We start from the raw sequence: 24963 nt of genomic DNA on the forward strand, positions 1-24963 counted from the left end.
TTAAAGAAAAACACAATTTATTTAATATAGACTGAAAACAGCATAAACACAATGCAAAGACCACTGGGAATTATTTTAGATCCAGAGATGATCGGAGTTGGTCTTTTTAGCAAAGCTGTGCCTTTATCAAAAGCTCAAGTAAGTACCAATGTTCAATGTTTTTCCACATTTTTCTAGACACTTTATTAGTCACATTATTCATTTGCTATTCACTCATAGTGGGTGATGATACGCTGCTGATGTAGCCACAGCTGCCCTGGGGCAGACTGACTGAGGCGTGGCTGCCAGTACGCGCCTACGACCCCTCCGACCATCACCAGGAAATTCATGCTCATTCACACATACGGGAGGCAGGGAGGGTGAAGTGTCTTGCCCAAGGACACAACAGTGATTGACTGGGGGAAGAGGGGATCGGACCGCTGACCCTTCGATCATTGGCTGACCTGTTCAACTGCCGCATCATTCTAGAATGACTATTTACAAGAAAATATTGCAAAGTTGAGCATGTGTGCAAGAGTGCATGGGGACAGACCTGGGGGCTGGCTCACCGGGACCTCTGGGGCTCTCCCATCCCATCGCAGAGTGGGGAGGGCATTGGGGGAGTAAAGGAGGAGGGGTCGGATAATATGGCGGGTGAGGAGGGTTGTAGAGGGTAGAGTAGTGTGTGTGTGTGTGTGTGTGGTGGTGGGGGGGGTTGCGCGGTGATCTCTGGGTTGCTTGGGTCAGGTGCCGGGGCTGGCTTGCGGAGACGGTGGCCCCCAAGGCTGCCGCCTGGTACGGCCAAGCACGCCTGTCCTAGACGCCGTGTTCGCCTATGCCTCTCAGGGCAAGGGGGCCCCCTCGCCCCCCCCCCCGCCCCGGGCTCCTTGGGTCCCGTCACCTGGGGCGCTTCCGGCCTGGGGGTCCCCCCCCCCCTTCTGGTCTGGCTGGTTGGGCTGGGTAGGATCTGGTTCCCCTCATGAACACACGGTTCACTATGGCAGCATGCATGCATCCCCCCCCCACATGCACATGCACACTGCCACACTGCTCCCTGTCTGCTTCATCCCTCCTCCTAACCGACAGTGTATTTATGGACAGATGTCTTCCCCTCAACTTTGTGTCAGAATTTCACTTTTGATGTAATATTTGTCTTTCCAGCAGATCTGGTATAATTGTTACAGCTTAAAATAATAACTTTAAATCAGCGCTAGTCTCCCCCACTTTCTCCACCTCTTTTCCTTTTACCCCCCCCCCCCCCCCCCCTCACATTCTTCCCCTCTCCCTCCCCACACACACTAAATGTAACAACTAAATAAAATATAATAAAAACAAAAAAACAAAAACAAAAAGGGGTTTATACAAATTTACACTCTGGTTTTTCAAAGTTATTTAACCTCTTTTTGTGATAGTAAACCCTGTCCAACACAAAAGGCCTTCAGCTCTAATCTGTTTGCTGAGTTGTTGGACAGAACAAGTAAAAAACAGAAACAAAAAGACAACAGAAAAAATATTGCTAGTTAAAAAATATACTTATTTATGAAGTAAGAAACATTTGTCTTTCGAACTTGTACTTTAGTTATGTATAAAGCCCAGATTCACATGTTAGTTTTTCTCAACTTTGTACACAAAACCTTGAATCAAACGACTGTCATAAGCCAAGTCATTACAATTCAGTTCAGTCTAGATCATGCCAGTTACTTACATTTTCTCAACTACATTATTATAAAGGCCTATGCAACATGACCAACATTTTCGATCAAAGGGTTTTTATTGTAGTTGCATGTAATGAGCAACTTGATACTGATCTTTTACCAATTTTAGCATCCTTATGGTTCTTATTGTGTCCTCTGCTTTATTTGTATGCAAAAAAAGTGTATCTTTTAGCTTTTTAAAACATGTTTTTATTCTTTTGCAGGTCATTCGGTTCGTCTGCTGGGTCAGAAGAAAGAAGGAGGCCGCAGACTTGGAGGAGCCCGACTGGACCTGCCTAAGATCAGGAAAAACCCGCTCATTGAAATCATCTCCATTAACACGGGGTAGGACACAGATACACATAAACAACACAGCTCGAAAAGCGTTTAATCTGAACTGGTCAATGATGCTGCCACTTCACCATTACAGTCCTTTAACTTACACTTTAGGTCTTTCTATACAGTAACAACTTGACTTTTTATGGATTTTCCACAGATATTTTTCTGACACTTCTATAATTTTAAAGTAAAGAACACGGTCAATTGCTATTTTCTTATCGTTACTATGACGTTTTTGCTCGCCTCCCTTGACTCACATGTGAACTGAAGTGCCATCCCATTCCCAACCCATTGAGTTCAATGTGATGTTGGTTCACCTTTTTCAGCTATTACAGTTTCAGCTCTTTTGGGAAGGCTGTTCACAAGGTTGAGGAGAGTGTTTATAGGAATTTCTGACCATTCTTCCAAAAGCGCATTGGTGAGGTCACACACTGATGTTGGTGGAGAAGGCCTGGCTCTCAGTCTCTGCTCTGATTCATCCCAAAGGTGTTCTACTGGGTTCAGGTCAGGGCTCTGTGCAGACCAGTCAAATTAATTCACATCTGAGTGTTATCCATGCCTTTATGGACCTTGCTTAGTGCTTAGAGCAAGGGGTCCGCTCCAAACTGTTTCCACAAAGAGAAATTAGCTTTTTTTTTTTCAAAACATGAAATTTTTAATAACTTTTGACTAAAGTTAACTTGAATTCCTTTCAAAACATTCTGTCACATGATCATCTCAATGCAGAAAATGTCTGTAGCAATAAAAAAAAATAAATTCACCGTTTATTTTACCACTTTGTAAATCTAACTTACCGAAATTGTCTCATTTTAGCATTAAGCTAAAATCCTTCAAAATTCCAAAATAGGAAAACTGTGATCTAGATTTTATATTCTTGTTCAGCCTAAATTCTGGTTGTGTTTACTGACATCCAATTTCTTTCACGTGGTACACGACGCCCAAAAATCTGTCAAAATGCAACCTTTTACTCTAACTGTTCCTTGAACTATTTGTGAATGGCTTGAATAAAGTTTGAGTTCATTGTTTTTTTAACTTTGCTACCTACATTTTACTTTACAGTTAGTTTTTAAAATTAAACATTTTTTTTGTGTTTTTTTTTAGCCAGAGTGTAAAAGAGACACTTGTGGCTCTGAAGTTGCCGTTTGCAGACCCCTGGTTTAGTTTTTCCTTTTTCGATGGGATTCATTTGTCACACAATGGCATCTTAGAACCACATTTTCAAACATCTGTGAGCTTTTCAACCGTTTTTCTGCTCAAAACCCATTGTTTAGTTTTCTCTCATTAACAAGAATTCATTTTATAAAGTTTTTTTAGTTTTTTTTAATTTGCCGCAACTTTTGAAGATTCATCTCTGATCTTTTTGGTGAATGCTTCCTAGTATTTTGCTGATTGTGATGTTGAAACGACATTGAAAGAGGGATCTTTAAGGTAAAGATACTTTGTCTTCTTGGAAAGGATGCATTTTTTTCTGCGACTTTCCTGATTATTTCTGAGGTTTCACATAGAAAAATGAGATAAGTCATGGTAGTAAATAAAACCGCAAGTTAAAGTAATAATTGGCCACAAAGTGATAGAGCATGTGCTAACAACGTCCTTTATGTGTAAAATGTGGGTAGATGTTGGTCATGTGGGCGTCCATCCATGGAACTATGATCTTGCTGTTGTTTTTCAAAATGTGATTAGTTACAAATAGATTCTGTCTTTTCCAGCCGTGACAGTGGAACACATTCAGGGAAACACTGAACAACACTAATGTTTTGAAGCATGAATTCAATTCGTACCAGATTTACTCTGAATGAGACTTTTGGTGCTAAAAATTCAAACTTAATGCCGGCTTTTGTGAAACGGGGTCAAAAGCTAGTGTCATTCATTTGACACGCTTCTTCTGAATAAGTAAGAAAGAGAGAGAAATTAGAGAGGAATTTGAGAGAATGACTCTCTCTGTTTAGATCATTTGTTTTCTTGGATCCCTATGATGTTGTGTTGACATCATTGACATTTTGTCTGTGCTGAAACAGAGAGGTCCTTGTATGATATTCAATAGCTACACGCCATCATTTGTTATTTATATCAAAACCCCTTCTGCTTGTCTAGTTGGCTTCCACAGCATCTGTCTTTTTTGATAATTTGAAACATGTAATTTCTCCATCTCTTTGGATTTGTTTATTGACTCTTTTCCAGTGTAGCTGTAAAGCAGTTTAACAATAAACAGTTTTCAACAAAAACTGGAGGCATATTTACATAAAAAGTTGTTTCTATCACTTTGTGATACTAAATTTGGTATTGAATTTACCAGATTCAAACATGACAGTAATATAACATTTAATTGGTGAAAAGATAATGTAGTTAATGAGAAATAAGCTTAAGCATGAATTAATCAGTATAATAAATGGGTTTGCATTTTTTATATTAATTTACGTGGATCTTAAAATTAAAAAAATTAAAAGAAACAATGCTCTTCTAATTAGCACTGGTTATACTACCTTTACGAATGTTGCAAATAATCTGGGCGTAAAAGTTTTATTCTGAGCCAAGTAAAAGCCAAAACACTATATATGGACACACTTTTAAAACCTTTAAGACATTTTTGGTTGGAGCCAGTAATAACCTTAACTTTCATTTTCCTCAGTAAATCCATTTCCTTTCAAATTAGTCTGTACACAGTGTGGCAATGACAGATAACCGCGTTTTATTACCCCTTCATTTTATTAATGCCGCTCCTCCAAACACCCTGGTGCTGTCTCTCACCTGGTAAATTCAATTTTGTGTGTTCAAATTGATTCACAATATTAGTTTCATTAAGTCACTTATTAATTTCATTTGCACCTATTAAATTCAAATTAGATTGGCTTTCACCAAGGTAATTTTACCCCATCAGAAAATAACCTTGTCCAGCTGTGCCATCCGTAGCCTCCGGCTTTCTGTTAAGGGGACGTTCTGAGCTTTTCTTTAGGACTATTAGCGCGGTTACTTGAAGTCAAAACACAGCGACTGAAGCTATAAAGCAGTTTGATTGTTTTAATGTTTCTAGTGGTCATATAGAACTACAGTTATGCTTTATTTGCCATATTTGTTCTTCCCAGTAAAGCCCACTACATTAAATATTTGACTGATGTTTTTTAAACTCTTTGAGATATAGATAGTATTAATTATGATACATTGTGTGATCTGGTATGTTTTTGCTTACAACAATGTTAGATCAAATATTAATGAGTGTTTAGGGGGGAAAAAAGCACCTTATTTACCTACTGTCTCAAATTTGAGCCACACATTTGTAACATGGTGTAAGTGCACTATAAATAAATATCAACACGTCTCAATTCTTTTAATACAGCAAGTAGTCTAAAAAAACAATAGATGAGTTATTCTCACCATAGATTTTTGAGAACTAGCTAAACTGATGGAAGCAGCCATTTTCGAAATGAGCAGGAAAAGCTCTTCTCCTGCCCCTAGTGGAATGATGATGAACTACAGCGCAAAAAAACACTTATAAGAGATAGGGGTCCCAGAAATGCATGTATTAAATATGATGAGATGTTTGTATGTTGTTGGGGTTAAAGATTTGATCTTATTTTTCATTCACTGATATAAATGGTGTTTTTGTTTCTTTGAATGTAAAATCAGACCGTTAGGTTGGGATTTTGACAAAAATGTAGAAATAGAATCCAGGTTTGTCCTTCCTCATATTTCCAGCCTGGCACAAGTTTTTTCATGTCTGTTCATCTGTGGAAAAAGGAAGGCTGAAATTTAGGAGCATTGATGTGAGAAAAAAAGGCTGTATTCTAACTGCTTTGCAAAAAAAATTTGTTTATAAAAGCTGCAAACTATTATTTTCTCTAAACTGCGGTACACACACATCTTAATTGTGCTGTTATTAATATGCCTATTCTGTCTTTTGACACTGTTGGGTAAATGTTTTATTTTGTTACATTATGCACATTATCTTTTAAAAACCTCCACTTCTAGACTTAGAAATGTAAAAAAAAAGGGAAGGAAAAGAAAGTTGGCACTTTCTGAATAGAAGCAAAAAATGCAAGAATTAAATCTTTTTTATGACAGAAAATGAAATTTTATGTTCTTTGAGGTGGAGGCTCATCTTCTGAGAGTATAGTGGATAACCTTACAGCACAAACATTTTTCTCTGACTTATTTAGTAGCTTCACTTTTATTTCTCATTTTTAATTCATTTATTTTCTTTTACTTCTGACACCAACCCCAACTGCAGTTTTGGCACAAAGAGTTGAGCTTTGCCATAAAGCCACTTGAAATGTTTCAACATGTCCTTGTTCCTTGACGTCTCCCACTGCCAAATACTTGACCTATACAAGTTGTCTCTTCGCAGAGGTGCAGAGGACAGAGCCTGCGTAAAGTAGTGTCTGTGCACTATAATGCATTACACATTTGGAGGACATCTTTTTAGCCGAGAGGCCTTCATTGTCTTAGCTGGATGTTTCCGGTGTTTTGTATGCAGTTCTCTGAGTTTTTACTCTACAGACAGATTTTTTGAATTTTCGATTGTTTAAGGTTAGAGCTGTTAGTGAGGAACTTCAGGTAGGATTCAGTGGCTCTTAGATAAGCTCAAAGGTCAAAAAATGTGACATGATATAGAAATAGTTTTGGTTTATTTGTTGATCTTTCTGTACATTAAATTTTATGAATTTGGGAATTTATGAATTCTTTTAAATTAAATCTGCTACTTTCTTCAAGCAGCTGCACCCAGCGTTAAATTGAAACCTCTAAGCTAGCAAAATTAACAAAAGAACAAACGTATCTGGCAGATTTTGCAAAATATGGATTTTTTTGGGACAGTTGTTCCCACACATCATACTAATAATACTTATACCATGGTGCGGGTAAATATTCGATTCTGATTGGCTGCTGGGTGTGTGTGACGGTGTGGCACCGTCAGATGACGAGGGGGACCACACTGTGTTTTATTGTTTGTTTGTGTATTTGTTATTTATTGTTATTTATGATTTCCACCTGTGGTGCCGCCTGGCTGGGTATTGAGAGCAACGCCCCGTGGGTGTGGCATCCCACTTAAAGGTGAGCATTGCAGGTGGCGAAAAGAGGAGTGACAGAGTGTGCTGCGTGCTGCATGGCCCTGCGTGTAGCAACTGTTTATGAAATAAACACAGAACCTCCTCACCTTGGCTCCTCTGCATCCTTTCCCGGCGGGACCCCGTCACATATGGTGTCAGAAGTGGGATCGCAGAGGGGCCACAAAAAGGTGAGGACGCAGCGGCGTGGTGGGGACAACGATTCCCCGGCAGCTCAGCGCCTCCTCAGAGCAGTCCATCCTCTAAGGAAGAGGGGGTGGATCCGGGTGGCCTTGGCGGTGCTTCAGGCCTGGCCAGGGGCCCGGAAAGAACTACGGCGTCCAACTCGGCGCCCATGGCGAGCGGCGGACCACGCGGACAGCAGGGGCGGACCGCCGGAGCGCGAAGACGGCCGGAGGCGGGACGGGCATACCGCCCGGTTCCACTGCCGCGGATGCGGGCGTTGGAGGCCTGCACGGAGCGGGACAAGGGGCGGACCGACGTCTACCGGGCCGTCAGGGGAGTGCTCCGGGAGAGGCGCATCATCTCGCCTGTAACCTGCTGTCGGCGGCTCCGATCGGCGGAGGTACCATCCGGAAGGGGACCAGCGGGGGCGTGTTGCCGTTTGAAGGGCCTTTGCCGGGGCTGGGACCGACCGGAGCGGCACCGAGGAGCAGATCGGAGGGGTCGCCGTCGTGGAGCAGCAGTCCATGCAACCAACCGACGCGACGCGAGGACGTGTTTCTGGCGGATCGGCGTGGGGAATGCACGGCGGCGGACTGCTGAGGGGATTGCCGCACATCGTCAATCCCTCAGAGGAGGGGGATGGTGTGACGGTGTGGCACCGTCAGATGACGAGGGGGACCACACTGTGTTTTATTGTTTGTTTGTGTATTTGTTATTTATTGTTATTTATGATTTCCACCTGTGGTGCCGCCTGGCTGGGTATTGAGAGCAACGCCCCGTGGGTGTGGCATCCCACTTAAAGGTGAGCACTGCAGGTGGCGAAAAGAGGAGTGACAGAGTGTGCTGCGTGCTGCATGGCCCTGCGTGTAGCAACTGTTTATGAAATAAACACAGAACCTCCTCACCTTGGCTCCTCTGCATCCTTTCCCGGCGGGACCCCGTCACAGTGTGCTTTAAAAAGTGATATACCACAGGATAACCGCATGGGGGAAAAAAAAGTTCCAGTTACCTAGCTTAAATGTTTTGTATCACTGCGCCGGCTTCTTTAAAACAACCTTTTGATTCATCATTTGGACAAAAACAAGCGGTAAGAGGTGAACTTTCTCTCTGAACTGATGCTTTATTTAACCCATGGGAAAGATCAGCATATATATATATATATCACTTTATATCGCCAAATCTTGACTGCAGCGGTGGTCCGGCGCGACGCTGACTATTTGTTACGTGGTGCGGCGCGCACGTAACAAATAGTCCCCTTTTTGTGAGAAAATTGATCCAAATTGGAAAAAAACAAGAATTAAAGACTAAAAACTCGTTAATATTTTTTCTTTTGTAAGTGACCATGGTATAAGCGGGTTAATGGCCGACGAAGTATGCATTATCACTTTTTAATGCACTTCACGGAAGCAACGGTTCAGGCTTCCACAACGTGCCTTAAAAAGTGATAATGCATACTTCGTCGGCCATTAACCCGCTTATACCATGGTCCGGGTAAAATACTCAATTCTGATTGGCTGCTGGGTGTGGATTAAAAAGTGATAATGCACACCTAAAAATAAGTTTCGGTCCCATGTCTTCAATGCTCTATGTCACTGCGCTGGCTTCTATAAAACAAACTTTAGCTTCATCATCTGGAGAAAAACAAGCACTATTAGGTGAACTTCCTCTCTGAACTGATGCTTTATTTAACTCGTTGTGACGACTAGCATTTATATCGCTTTCCTTTGCCGCTGCAATCGAGGTCAGTTCAGACAGTTCAGGCTTCCACGGCTTGCGATAATTTCTGATAATGCAAACTTCGTCGGCCGTTAACCCTTTCGTAATATTCAGCAACTGGCCGTCTAATGTCACGAGGTGACAATGTGCTTATAAAGTTGTTCAAAAGGTGGATTCACGTTTATAATTATATTTTGAAAACATCAGTATTAGTGATTTTTTTCTTTTTGTATTTATCTGTTGCATCTTAAAAGTCTGATGAGGCTGATGTTGGCATCTGATCTTTGAGCCTCCACTTAGAGACAGTAATGGGTTAAGACAAAATCCATATCACATATTAATGGTTCCTACACTAAATCTCGTGTGAAAATATAGTTTAAAGCAGCTGCAGATATTTTACAAAGGATGAAGATGATCTTTACCCTCAAAAGTAAAAGGAAAGTGGAGGCTAAAGAAAAATCAGATGCCCACTTCAGCCTCGTACAGGCTGGTCCATGAAAATATTCTCTGACATTGAACCGGTCCATGGCCGAAGAAAATTGGGCGCACTGGTGTAAACAATAAACAAGAATAGCATTTTATAAACATTTTTATTGTAAATTTAAAATATGGTAACCCCATCATATTATTTATTTTCTTACTTTTTAAGTATTTCATTACTTTCTTGAATTTTCATTAGGTTCATCCTTCAACTTCTTATCCCTTTTCTACATTTTTTCCTTGTTTATCGCAGAGGTTACGTTCCATAAATAACCCGCTATAGTTGATACCGGCTAAGTAGGATTACAGATGTTTAAGGCCCACACACTTTCTACACTATTCTGAGACACAAGCGTTCCCCCTTTGTTTTCTTCTCATTTTAGTTAAAACCTTCATAGGAAAATAAGTCCAGTATTAAATAATGACAACAAAGATCTGGTTACAATGAAGATTTATACAACTCTCTCAAGCTGTATGTGCCGTATTTCTGTACAGAAGACATGGCCTGAAGAGACGGATTGACAAGATCAAAAGCCAATCAGGACTCCGAACACAATGAAAAAAAAAACGTGCAGAGTTGATATGAAAACATCTGCAAAACAGTGAGACTCCAAAAGGTGAACCGTGATATAGAGAGGGAACACTGTTTTCCATACATTATAATGTTAGTGAGCACTGTGACAGTGAAAGATTCAAAGGTCTGATAAGTATGTACAGAAATGCAGCTCTTTAGTTAATGTGATTGACACATTAATAAAACATTGTTTTACATATGTGTATAGGCATTTTGTCAATAAAGTTGACTGAAAGTGGAATTTTTAAAGGTAAAACAAAAATAATTATTTAGAATATATACCTTTAATTTTTAATATTTTAGTATCATTTATTAGCAAGTTAGTCTATCAGATTTTGGCAGAATGCGTTCTCCAACAAAGAGATGCAGGCTTTCCAAATCAAGTCTCTGGTCACACACCTACTTGGGTAATATTGTTGGAAGCATGGTTGCCCCACATACACACAATCTCCTTTGATTTTTTTTTTTTTTCACTTTAGCGCACGTACAAACACAGTTCACAGAAGAATTCTCATTTTCGTTCTCTGTTTCTTTGCTGACACACAAATGATTATATGCAGACACACTCTGACTTTCCCTCAGTCTGCCTTTGTCCCACACATTTACACAACCGCACTCACAGTCATGTACCACCGAGGCCTTCCCCGCTGTTTATCAAACCAATGTATGGGTAGTTTTCAGCTCCAGTGGTCTGAACATTTTATTCCATTTCCCTCTTTCCCACTGCTTAACACACAAACACACAAATATGTGCCCAGGCCTTGCACACACAATGCCTACTCAGTGTTCTCTGCACGCACTCGCCAAAAGAGACTCTGATCCCTGCAGCACATCCAAAAGATTGATGTTTTTCCTTGGAAGAAATAAGATTTTGTGTCATTACAAGGTATTGCACTACAGAACCCCAGAGTAACTGAATTAGTCCCAGCCTGTCCCAGGCATGCAGGTCACACACACACACACACACCCTCGAAGACACACACTCTCTGATCATCTAACTTACAATTTCCAGAATCAGGTTACTCCCACGGTTTGCCCCAGGTATAATTGATAAAACACAAATGTCACTCCAGAGAAGAAGCATTTGACATGTATTCATTTTTCTCTGTTAATTGGTAAATATACATTCATAAACTATGAAGTTCCTACAATTATCTTTTATTTTAAAATTTGGGGCATTATTATTGGGATTTCTGCATCTATACACTGCAATTGATTAGTAAAAGGTTTTGTGAAACATATTTTTTTCACATTTCACTCCGATCCATAAACCATGTGACATCTAAACATGTCTAAGTATTAATTAAATAAAACTTGTTTTTCTTAGATTCAATTCAATAAATAGTTTGGATTTTTTTTTAACTCCCCTATTTGGATGTTCCATGTTTTTTGGGCATCATTAAAATGCTTATTTAAATTTGATGCAGATGAACTTGCTTTGGCAGAAAGTTTAGAAGTTATCTATATGTAGTTGTCATTTCTTCTATTGGGTTTTCCTAGAGTTTTAACAGGTGAACAGTTAAACAAAATATAAAAGTTGACTTTTGGCAAAGTGAAAACAGTCTTAAAGTAGACGTCTGTGCTTGGCTAAAATTTGTTTTTTATTGCTAGCCTTGTTACTTACAACACACGAACTATGCTAACAGTGTCACATAGTCTGAAAAAATGAAAAAAGCTCTATCCTTTAAACACAATGACGTCTGACCTGCAATTAACTCAATGTAAAAAAATAATAGCTGACATGATTTTAAAAACATGTATTTTCTGCACTATAAGGCGCACTTAAAAGCCCTAATCTTTATCAAAAAAAACAACAGTGCGTCTTATAATCCAGACCACCTTACATATATATGGATTCATTCTGGTTGTGTTTACTGATATTAAAGCGGTTTTGAGAGGCACACTGAGCTTTATTAAAATGTCCATTTTTTTGTTTTTGTTTCTACAACTTGCAAACTCTGTTACTAACATGTTTCAGTATCAGACTATGGTTTTTTGTGTTACTGACATGGTTGGGAGTTGGCATAGTCACAGTAATGTTTGTTTTAGTGGTATCCGTGGGTTTTTTATGTGTTGCAAACAAGGTTAGGACTTGCAGAGAATGTGAATACGCTAACATGGCTAACGCTTCTAAAGAGCTACTGCGAATGCTCTGACTGATGGCCTTATCTCTTTCAAGGATTCAAAAAGGATTTATCGTCTTATGTACAGTAAGGAAACAGGTTTCCCTGTACTATGAGATGCTTACTTTGTTGTTTGCTCTGAATGTCATTAGGTTTTAGGCTGAATAAAAAGATAGATTAGGATATTTACAGGATATCTGAAACATTCATACCAAAATAAAGTTTAACCATGAAGTAAATGACTAAACCTATATACAAATCAGCTGTTGTGCACCCTCAGCTGAGAATGACTGTGCCAAAGAGACTTTTGTGAGCTAAACAGTGTGATACACTTGGATGTTGTTGAATATTAAGGTGTAAGAACACTAATAATAATCAAAGAGTATGTGCAAAGATGTGCAGTGAGTGGTAGTCCTGCACTTCACACTCCTGGATCTTCGTCCCGAGGGGAGGAGAGGGAACAGACCTCGATGTGGGTGGGTGTGGTCCTCGATGATGGAGGCAGCTCTCCTGTGGACCCTGCGCTTGTAGATGCTCTGCAGCGAGGGCAAAGGAGTCCTGGTGATCTTGGATGCAGTCTTCAGCACTCTCTGCAGGCGTTTGCGGTCCATGGCGGTAGAGCTGCCGTACCACACTGTTAGGATGAACTCAACAACGCAGCTGTAGAAGCTGCTGAGGATCTTCCACAGGAAGTACAGCCATTGATGAGCTTTCTTCTCCAGCTGGGTGGTGTTAAGGTTCCAGGTGAGGTCCTGGTTTAAAGCTGCTCACCCTCTCCACCTCCAGACCCCGGAGAAGCAGCAGCTGATGAGGGTTCCTCTCCTTCCTAACGTCCACTATCATCTTCTGTCATGTCTGTGTTGAGGGTGAGGTTGTCATCCTTACACCATGTCACCAGAATGGCCACCTCCCTCCAGTATGCTGCCTCGTCCCCCGCCAGTGATCCGTCCTATCATGGAGGCGTCTTCTGCAAACATCTGACGACCGAAGGATCTCTGATCCTTTTGTCTCACTTAATGTGACACTTATTGTGCCTTTGCCACCATTAGTCCAGAATGGATATAAATAAACAGCAAAAAGTTTAAAAAAATAACTAGTGATAAACGTTTTTTTAAGTTGGAAAAGTCGTACTTTATGGATTAGGGCTTATTTGAATGAGTCCAGACTCATAACGGAAAAAGCTAAGCCATTATCAAAGAGATCTATCCCAAAATCCACATTACAGTTAAACATTTATAAGTTAGGTTTTTATCTGGATCTTTGGTGTGCACTTTAACCAAACACAGAATTTGCTTTGGATTTAACTGCTGAGCTTTTTCTGAATTACAAATCACCTTCTATTCATGACCGCTAATAAGTCTTTCCTGCACTGTGTCATCTTTCTTTGTTTGTTGACTCTGTTGTTGTGCCACCTCCACTTTGACTTTGAGATGACACTTACAGCGAACTTAAAGACTGCAGGCATTGTTCTGTCTATTAATAAGAGTAATTCCAATATTGTTTGTTCCTATGCCCACTTCACCCACTCCACAGTCTCAACAGTGACAGTGAAGAATAATCTTGCATTAGAGGTTGCGCTGTTCGACTTCCTGCTCAGCCTAAGCTTTGTTTCCATAATTACATTTTAAGCTGGCACAATGAAGGCCCCCCCGAACACACTGGTGCTTGTATTCCAATGCACTAAAGACTTAATTTGTTTATTCATAGAACATCTCATTTAATTAATGTGTAGTCACTAACTTCTTATCATACAGAAAAATTACTTTTGACCAACGTACTCCCAGTGTGTTTCTTTAAAATGCTGCATGCTAAGCCTCTGCAAAGTAACTTTATTCTGTATATATGTGTGTGTGAGAGATTTACAGATGTACAGAGAAACCTCCGAGTTTTCCTTTGTTTCGTTTAAAGGCTTCTTCGACACCACACTCTTTGGATTTATAATTAATGTACATACTCACACACTCTAGGGAGGCAGCCTTTTTCATAGTAACACATTAATGAATTACCCCGTTGTCAGGTACAGCACCCACTTCTTTGGTTTAATTAACGAGCAGGAAATTGATTGGACTGAGTAGAAACACAAGGAAGAGGAAATCCAGAGGCTGATGAGGAGGTGGAAGATTCAGCTGTCTTTGCGGCACTTCGGCATATTTTCTATCTTGATAGGTTTGAAACGTTCATGACTTGTACTATTAAGGTGAGGCTTACGCCTGATTTACATTGATCCACCCGCGGTGCATCTCCCCTGCATTGCGTCAGTCCGTCCCCCCTGGCCCCTGGCTCCTGGAGGAGTGGTTTGTTCTGCCACCCTCGTGCCAAGAAATTGAAACAAAAGACCTACCTAACGACAACCTCCAAACCTTTGGATGTCGGGCCCCATGGCCTCTCCTTCCTCGGCAAGTCCTTGTAAAATTCATATTTTGTGGCATAAATTATGTTTTTGTACTTTCAAAAGTAAGCTATCACCATCCATGGCGAAAATGGACGACAGTGTAATCCGCAGTTGCGTGGGCACGTCACCTCAAATATAAAATTAACTTTTATTTTGAAAGTACTGCAGAGGTTTTGATTTTGAAACCAGAACCTGCTTCCTGTTTTTCTGGCTTTTGGTTCGCAAAACGGATGCTTGGACTGGAAATAAAACTCCTGCGTAAAGCTTACATTGCGGAGGGACAGATGTGAGACATGACAGAGGCGATGTAAACAGTCCAGCTGATTAATGAACATTCTATTGTTTTGTGTCAGCATAACGTAACGGAAACGCATCACAAACGCATCACAGACAGACCAGTAGAAGACAGGAATTAGTTACAACTGCCCTTATGGGATAAGGCTACAGGCTATCTGTGGGTGAAAAATGGGCAAACCTTTGTGGGACACGCTGGAGGCCCAAACAAAATATCAAGGTCGTAGACCACTTGGTGAATTTTTGAGTGAAAATGTTCATGCACCTTTTTCTACGGCCATGCTGTGTGCGCTGGGTCGCAGTAAACACTGAGACAGCACATGAGGGTAAGTAAGGATGAAGTAGGTCAGACGCTGGCACATCGGACATGTTTTTCTTTAATCCTGCACATTGCCCAAAGGGCCCGTTAGTGCTGTTTAAGTGATAAGTGTGTGCTAGTGATGGGTCTGGCAACACCGACGCGTCGGCTCACGAGTCCAACTCATGAAGTGAAACCCGGTGTCGGTTCAAGAGAAGTCACGTGACCGATACAGCCACTGTGTCGGTGTGTTTTTGATTTTTTTAAATGGTTTATTTCAAGCATTAAAGTAAGAATAATGCACAAAATCAATAAAAATATCAGTTATACATTCATACAATGACGTATCAAACTTAGGATAATTAGACATTAAATTAAATATTGCTTGAAAGGGAGTGGAAGGAAGGGAACTTATATAATCCCACCCCTGTTCTACCGTAACCATTTTATCACATGATTTATCATTATCCGGTTCTTCACTTTTATCAGACAGAATTAAGAATCCTTAAGTATCAATAAAGCACATGACAAAGATGAACTACTTAATTACTATGTAAAAATAGACATAACTATTTTAGAAATCAACATGGCAAATGCAGATCAGTGATCTAAAATATATGCGTGTGTCACAGATGAGCCAAACAAGGAAGCCGTGTTGCCAGATTAAGCGGTTTTCCACCCAATTGGGTGGATTTGATTTTGATTTTATGGCAAATATTTGATTTGGGCTGTTTTCACGTCAATTTGGCGGGTTTTAGTTAGTTTTATTATGAGTCTCTAAGCCAGGGGTGTCAAACTGTGAGGGTGTGGGTACCGGATGTTCTCGGGTTGCCGGATGTTCTCGGGGTCCTTCAGGGTCCTACCAATGAGTTATATCACTAGAGGAGACATCACGTGGTTCCTCATGGGAGGAGAGCACCGCCATCTTGGTGAGGTCAAGTTTTGAAGACCAAACCACTTTTTATAACTTTTAACAGAAATACAAACTTCACGAGTACCCCTAACTTAACTAGTATTAGACTATTTAGATTTTTTCTATGTTCCTTTATTTTATTTTACTTATGTTTTTATTTATTTGTGTTATGTTCATTGTTTCTTTTTCCCCCTCTATTCTTTATTTTTTGTATGTTAATATGTTATGTTTGGCAATGGTGACTGATCTTCGAAGCAATATTCATTACATTGTTATTGTTCGTTGTTAACGTTAATGTCATTGTTAATGCATGATACCGCAAGTGTCAATAAAGTTTTAAAAAAAATTTAGCTACGTCAACTCATTGGTCGTGGCAACTTACAGCCAATCAAATAGTGTGACGTCATCATTGGTCGAAGGACCCCGAGAACATCCGGCAACCCGAGAACATCCGGTACCCACAAGGGCCACATAATCATAGTGGTTGTCCTCAACGGGCCAGATATAACTTATACATGTAAATAAATGTAATGAAAAATAAACCTGACTACTCACTAATGTTAAATAACTCATTTATTTATTTATTATAACTTTTTAAAGTGATGATTACAGTTGCATAGAAAACATATGTTTGCTTGTTACTCTAGCATAAATCCTTTTACATTTGTTTTGTTAGGTTAGGTTACATGGACAGTGTTTAAGTCCTCATGTATAGTTGCCCAATCCGATATTTGAAGTCCAATTCCCCCTAGAAATGAATAAATACACAGCAATTTTTATTTTTTATTGTAGGAAATTAAAAACTTTTATAGCCTTGCGGGCCACATATAATGACATGGTGGGCCACATTTGGCCCGCTTTGCCTTGAGTTGTTCACTTTTATCAGACAGAATTAAGAATCCTTAAGTATCAATAAAGCACATGACAAAGACATGTGCTCTAAGCAATCTTTTTTTTTGAAGAGATTTTATTTTGAAAAATTACCGGATGTTTTTAGTTACATTACTGTCCCTTGGGTGCTAAATCAGTCCAGCGGGGAGTTTAACAGAGTTGGAGATATAACAATTATTGGTGCTTTGGATGCGCGCCCAGCTTTTAGCTGTTGAAAAATTCTCGCACTCATGCGCCCCCGTTTTCCCCGCCCACCTGTGTTTGACGTTTTCTTTTACTGAATCTTTCCTACAGGTGTTGAATGTGGTGTTTTAATTAGTTAATTTGTTAAATTATTCAATACTTTAAATAGGGTTTTTGGCTTTTTGTTTCTCCTGTTCCTCTTGGTTTCCACTTGATCCAGCAGAATACAATTCAATTTCAAACAGACTCTCATTTGAAATGAATTGTTATATGTTTTGGAGGTTAAATGTGGCATTTGTTCTGCAGAACTGTCAAACTAAAAATCACTTCCCCAATGCTGGGGCATTACAGAGCGAGACAGAAGAATGAGGAACTACAATGACAAGTTTCTTAACTTGGTTGCCTGCAATGACCTTTTTGGTCCAGCAGGAGTCAGTATTAAGTGACACAGTAGTGACACAGTATCAACACAGTTTGGGCAACGTGCCGAAACGATTCACGAGGCCTCATCTATCCATCACTAGTGTGTGCTTCTTGCATGCCCCTTGTACACTCATTGCGTTAGGAATTAGTAAATTAGACAATCAGAGTGTAGATTGTGTGGGCATCCTACAGACACTTACTTATCGACTGCACAAATCGTGCATGCGGCATTTGCCCTCAATCAATAAGTCTGTAGGTGTGCCATAAAGGGCACCGTATGTACAGCATCACTCTTACGCCATGTGTTTGCAATTTACTTTACATCCTGACAAATATTTCATGATTCACCTCCCACATGCACAACAATGGTACGTTGCATTTTTATTATCCGCCTTAAGGTGGCTGCACGAACCTTGGGGGAACTGCAAACTGCAAGCTGCTCCATTCTACGACCTTCCACACGTCTGGACAACCATACTAAGGCGTAAGCTGTTATTTTCTCATCCAACCCAACTGAAGTTGACAGAACTAGAAGACCAAAGTGTGTGTCAGGAAAACGACCCCCCCTTACGTCAGTCTGACTCCGCTGACTTGTAGTGGGTTCAATAGAAAAGTCGAAACTGCTAATGCATTGTTGCAATCCTCGACAAATGCTATGCAGCAGTTTGCTTACACAGGCATATAATTGATGCAAACGCACACACGCAGACACCCAAGCCACTGACTGTCTCTTGAGATTAATGTTGGTGTGATCCACTCAGCTGGGCCTGATCACATTAAGATGGATGGACCCCCTGGTGGTGTGTGTTTTGTGTGTGCACGCGTGCGCGAGTGTGTGTATTTGTGCGCATGCATGCACATGGGGTCCCATCTGTCTGTGTTTTCTCCACAGCAAGGTCCTGTGACCCAGCTACCATCTTTAGTGCCCTCAGCCAGGATAAGCAATACCCCAGGAGCGGGCAGGGGGTGGTGGGGGGGTTGGATAGATAGCCCGGTGTCTTTTTCTTCTCCAGTGTTTGATGATTTGTGACATTAGGGATGCTCCTGTCATTTTGGTTGTATTGCAAGGCGTATTTCAGAGATGGAGCTGCAGATAAATCAGTAGGAAAGGTATGGAGTTGAATAAAAGTGAAAATGAAAACTGGTTTGACTCCTTGTGTTTTGATTCTGTTATCTTTTTTTTCCGCCGCAAAAAAGAAGCGGTTCTGAGAAAATAAGATCACCAACTTTATTTTTTTTTTAAGTAATATTACTACTTCTGAGTCCTTCATTGTTTCACAATCATCTGTTTTTTTTTCCAGAGGCAGTTACCTCTTCAGATTTCTTTTTCTCTTTATACATGTCTTTTGACTGATCGCCTTCATAACAGTGTGTGTGTCGAAGCCGCTGCAGGTGGGGATGAGGGCCAGTGGTTTCTTTCACAGCTGTAGCTGGTTGTTAATCTGCCCCGCATCTTTTATCTGATGTAGTGAGTCGAGGCCCTTGACCATTGCGTGGAGCAGCTGGAGGAGCTTCACTGAAGTCGAGCTGCAGCGTCTTTGTGAACGCTTCAAATAAAAGTGTCTTTGTTTGCCGACCCGTACATGGTCGCCCGTCGTGCCTGCAGAGGAGCTGGAGTACGCCTTGGCCTCTGATGCTGCCCTTCAAACGGAGCTGCAACTATAAATTCACTTTTCAGTCTCTAGTGAAGTGTGAAGTTTTTAAATAGTGGACAAAACAAATCAACGCGTCCTCTTTTATTAGCTAAGTTATGTTCAAGGACGTCCAAACTCGAGTTGTGCAATCTCGAAACTCTTCATTAGACTTGGGGTTAACACGAAATTCGATTTTTTGTTGTGTTTCTGAACACAGCGGGGGAGTGGTGTGGCTCATCCACAGCTCTGGAACTTTCTCCTAACTTATTTATGTGTCTTGAATTTCCCAAACTTGTTATTATCTGGTTTTCAGGGATCTTTGGCTAGCATCTCTAGCAACCTCACAGTCTCACCCCTACCTAACTGTTGATGGACAGGCATCAAGAGGTAGAGCTTTTTAGTGTTTCTTAATGTAGTTGGAAGTGAAACTTAGGTTGTTTGACCAAATCCAAGAGGAAACTGTAGTCACATCACAGGGGAACTGTGGGTAAAGGGATATGGGGTTGGTGAGGTCGGAGCCAGAGAACAGTCAGGCTTCCTCCTGAGTGGAACCTGCTGTTAAACATGCAGCCTTATCAATACATAAAGACCAAATCTGCCAACTCTCAGCTGGTTGTGAGATCCCGAAACAGTTGGTTTCTTAGAAAATGATAAAATTCTTAGAAAAAGACAGCGTCTCTGCACAATGGCTTGCCGTAATGAAAAGTGGTCGATATTTGTGATGATATTTTGCTTTGCTGTTTTACTGAGAACTGTAAAAAAAAGACACCATTTATCTTTCTGAAACTGCTAAAAGCATACTGCACATTACATTAAATATAGGAATTATACCTTGTATGTACTTTCAGAGAAGTCATTTTCTCTAAAATGTCTTCCTGGGTTTGATCTGTTTTTAGTCTGTTATGTCTATTCTCTTTCTTAAAGAATTCTCTCATTGGTCCAAATTATGCAGCATAAAGCTGCCCATCAGCAGATGTCACATGACTAGGAATTTCTAGAAAATCAGGAGAACATTGTCAATCAATACACCTTTTAAGAATGATATGTGTGGCTCATACATCCATTTGTTAGTTTGTTAGTTTCCTGGAATAGTCTTAGTTCTCCCTCACAACAGCATATAGAGTGCATAAGCTACCTGACAGAGATTACAATACCATATATGTTTAACTCCTAAAGACCTGCGCTAATATTTGAGCTAGCCCTCTGCACACATAGACACATTAAAGTTGAGAAATAGCTATTCTTGTCAGATGCCAAACCTACAGAGACCACAGTGGAACCTCATTTAGGACTTTTAGTCCTAATTTGCCTGTTTGAAGCTTTTTTCATTTGTCTTTAGCTCTGTGGTTGTTGTCAATACTGCTTCATATGACATCACTGATGTCCCTCTTTAAAAAAACCAAATGGAAATGACAAATAGTTTCTAAAGTGGCTGTTGGATAACTGAGGATTCAAATGGTACCATCTCAATCAAAACCCATAGTCACCAATACAATACACAACACAGTGGTTTAACAATAAAATCACCCTGGTGGTTCCTTTGTGAACTGACCTGGCTCCAATTTTTATCGTTTTTTTCTTCTTGCAGAAATGACAATAAATTGACAGTATTCCAGCCTCACACCTCACTGATTTATAGTTCATAAACCCCTTTGAAACTAGTTTTAAATTAGAAGCTTATAAAAAAAATGTTTTTTTTACACCAGACTGAAATGAAAAGTACTTTGTTGATAGATGGTACTGTTGTATGAAATGGTGAGTTTTGAACAGACATTAGTCAACAGAAGTTAGCCAGAGCATCAATCTGCACTTAAAGACACCGTCACTCTGTATTTCTCTCTGCAGGCAACTGCTGGGATTTTAGGTCGGTCTGCATAGATGTTTGATTGGAAACATGGAGGAAAAGTTTCTTTTTACTCTATGAAAAATTGAAGTCTGAATAAAACATTGTATAGTTATTATTCCACAATGAGAGTAAGCGTTTTTATCCTTGTGCATCTGTCAGAATCTTATTTAGTTTTCCCGCAGGCAAGAAAACAACCAGAAGCTTAACAATGTGTTTCGTCTACCATTCAGTGGTAGTTTATTTACACAACAGCAAAAAAATACTTCTTACTTTCAGTCGGCTTCAACTCCATCATTATGGGCATTTGGTTGAAGAAAATGAAAAAAAAAGAAAAACTTGTACTTATTCCTGTTTTCTGCTTCGTTGTCTTGCTCCCTTCTTTCCACTGCGTGTTGGAATTATGCGTCTTTGCTTGTAGAAAACAAAAACATTGTTTTTGAATGCATTGCTTTTTGCTGCTCCTCTCTCTAAAAGCAGCTGTTGTGTCTGGAAGAAGCAGTTTAATAGAAGGAGCATTTTTGACTTTTTATTTTCTGATGCTTTTGTTTTAGCCAGACAGAGATCATTTTTTTTTCAACTTTTTCACAAAAGCTGTTTTTAGTTAATTCTGTATTGTTTTATAAATGATATGTGCTCAGTCAGAAATTCTGTAGAAACATTAGGCCAAAGCCAGACGGAACCTGATTTAATGCCTCCAAAAATGGAGAGGCTGGTGCATCTGTTTTTTTTTTTTTTTGTAGTTAGTAGACGAGTTTTTCGCATCTGTGCATCTTTTTTCTGATCTCCCCGTCTGTCTGCTCCTGCTGGTGTAGGTGTCTGAACGCGTGCACATACTGCAAGACTAAACATGCTCGAGGAGATCTGGCCAGCTATCCCATAGAGGAGCTTGTGAAGAGAGTGAGGCAGTCTTTTCAAGGTGAGTGCATCGCTTTTCTAATCCTCTTACAATATAGTGTTGATGGCTATGTCCCTTAAAACAAAAATAAACCGATATTTCAAACCTAAATCTGCTCAATGTGAATGTATGATCTAAATGGAGAGGTGAATATGAATTTCTGTGTTTTCATTCTGTGTAGTTTCAGTGTGTCCTATTAAGAGGGGAGGGTTTTAATAACACATGTTGATGTTTTTGTTCTTGTTTGGAGACTTCAGCCAATTGGCTCCAGTTTAGGCCAGAGGAACAGCTGTCGTGCCCCAGCATCTGTTCTTTAAAAGCGCACTCTCAGAATCCCCAACTGCACGGCAGGCCGCGCCTCTTTCACAGCCCCAAGCGGGTCAGTCAAGGGCAACTTTGCACTCTGATAACCAAAAGGGCCAGTGACCTTTTTTTAAAAAAAAAAGGGTTACTGTATCACCAGTTTTAGAACTTGTGCATTGAACAATAAACTGGGGGGAGTTAAATGCTTTAGCAGCATTTCCTCAGCATATGTTGTAGCAATGGACTCGAGCAGAAAAAATGGTTTCCGTAGCAATCCTCTTGAAGGGTTGAGTTTTAGAAAAGGATTGTGAACATCAGACATAATTGAGCTGGAGCTCTACTTTGTACTTTCATGATACTTAAAGTGTTCTCTAAATACATCAGTTTTAACCCACATTTACTGTAAAACTTAATTATTTATTTAAGTTTGGGAGTGGTGGGAAACATGATGACTTCCACCCTTTAGTGGCGGATGTGACCCCCAGCTTCCTGGTTAAAGTAAACCGGCTATAATGAGGTGTTTGTTAACCTCTTCAGGCTACATAATTCCTCCAACACTGCACTGAAGATTGCGCCGTTTGGCAGAGAGCAGTCTGGTCATTGTTGACATGAAGCATTAACCTCAGCTGTATTGTGGACAAAAAAGGCTCTGATGAGGCCCTCAACCAACCAATTTGGCATGAGGGAAAGCTGATAATGTAGAGGAATCCTTTTTTCTTATGGGTGTAGAGTTAATGCTTTAACCCTTTTAACACCACAGCTTAAGCTTTAGTGTTGACATTCGTTCCACTGCTGTAACTCTTCAACTGTTTAAAGCAATCAATGGAATTCCAGCAGATTCTGAAGCAGAGAAAGGCAGCCTTTGCTGATCTGCAACACTTTACATACAGTAGGGTGTTACATTACCAACTTAAATCAAATTGTGTCATTATGCTGCATTTAAAGTTAGAGATGTGTTTTGCATGTTGGTTCAAAGTTAATATGAAAAGCCGCTTTTCTCCACATCAAAATCTTAGAGTTACGGTATGTCAAAAAGTGTGTGTTACCGAGGTGTTGCCGATGACATCTTCAGTCTTAAAGACCCACTGCCAGGAAAATTGTTTTTTTTTGTGTTTTTAGCATATGTAGACAAATAGATCCATATACGTCTTTGTTTTCCTCGTCCGAGCTGGAATCTATGGCAACGGTACAGCAGGATAGCTGTGGTATTGCTCCCAATTTTTATTTTAAAGGTAAAGTTAGCTTGAGGTTGTGGGGGCTCTCAGCTAGTGGGACAGAGTGTAAACAGAGAGCTCTCAGTCATTGGTGATGGGAAGGGGTGGGAGAGGGGGGCTCACTCTACGCCAACAGTTCTGACTTGTTTTTTTTTTGTAAAGTATTTTTCTGCCTTTGTCTACATCATTTTTTTTAATCACTGTCAGGTCTTTCTGCCTTTTCTGTCTTCTGTTCAGGTTTCAATTTTGTCATCTATCAACTTTTTTAGGCTAGTTATTTTGGGTTTATTTACTGACGTATTTACTAATTTATGAAGTTTATCTCCAGTCTTCTGCATTTTTGTCCTCTAAAAACTCTTTTCTTTTTCCATATTTAATCTTCACATTTGTCATTTCCACAGGATTTTCATCACATACTAATGCTTTTCTTCGCCAACATTAGCATTAAAAAAACTCAACTTTGGTTTGGATCAAAACATTTTTATATTACAGATAATGCTCATAAATTAATACAAATGAATTACCATTAACAAAACTTTAGTACCACCTGTTCCAAGGCTAAAACTAACCATCAAAAGATTTGGTCGTTTATTCTCACCACATGTCTAAATCCCTCTTGATTGAACAAGATAAGGTAGCTTTTCCTCATAAGTTTGACTGCAGAGGCCATTCTTTTTATTGTCATCAGCTGAAATCCTTTTGAATCATTTCTGAAGGATTTTCCGCACAAATCAATTCAGTCGAACCACCAGGAGTTTCATAACACTCAACAATCCACGGACGCTAATTTGAATACGGATTTTTGTTTACATATTATTTACATCTCTTAAAGTTAAGTTCAAGGCAGAATTATCCTTTTTATTGCAGCATGATGCACAATAAAGGAACCCATGAGTGGATAAAGCCATTTCAGAGGCTGTCAGAAACTGTTAACTGGATGTTGCATTTGAGATGTTTACATGTTTGACTGGGCAACACTGAGCTTTGCTGTGCAGCCAAAAAAAAAAAAGAAAAAATCCAAAAGCCTCATGCTTCATGCTGGGACTCTTCATTTATCATTACAGTTGTCCTGATAACAAATACGAGTTTCAATGGCTATGCCAGACTGGACAGTGTTTCAGCTTTAAAGGGAGAAAATAAAAAGAAAAGCCCAAAATAAGAAATATACCCTTGACAAGGACACGTCTTTCTAAATCCCACTCAGAGCCCTCTAAAACAGCTGCATCCATGCCACCGCCACAGGCTGGGCAGTCAAGGGCAAACTCACCAGCTGCTTGAACCTCTGTGTGTGTTTAAATGCTTGTTTTCCTTTTTTTATTGACTTCATCTGAGTGAAATGAGAAATACTTATGGCCTTTACACGTGTTTGGGGGGAGTTGCAATAGAAGGATGTTAATTCTTGATGTCAGACCCATTGGAAGATGGTTTCCATTTGCAAACAGGGGAAACATATGACCAACTTATTTGTTAAGTGAACTCATACATCACGATGGTTTCTCTCGTTACCTCTCTAAAGCCTTTTGTCCTGCAGTCACTAATGCCTTAGC

The 24963-nt window shown here is 40.1% G+C and overlaps 1 protein-coding gene across 4 annotated transcripts in view; it reads left to right on the forward strand.

Moving 5' to 3' along the window:
- Positions 1-24963, forward strand: part of cdkal1 (CDK5 regulatory subunit associated protein 1 like 1) — a 259064-nt gene that overhangs the window by 90737 nt on the left and 143364 nt on the right. For all 4 annotated transcript variants that reach the window (XM_023963815.1, XM_023963816.1, XM_023963817.1 and 1 more), the window contains 2 exons: positions 1898-2018; positions 21817-21920. In XM_023963815.1, the coding sequence (XP_023819583.1) occupies positions 1898-2018; positions 21817-21920 (225 nt within the window). The remainder of the gene's footprint in view (positions 1-1897; positions 2019-21816; positions 21921-24963) is intronic.

Source organism: Oryzias latipes, chromosome 16 (genome assembly GCF_002234675.1).
Source record: "Oryzias latipes chromosome 16, ASM223467v1".
NCBI lineage: Eukaryota > Metazoa > Chordata > Actinopteri > Beloniformes > Adrianichthyidae > Oryzias > Oryzias latipes.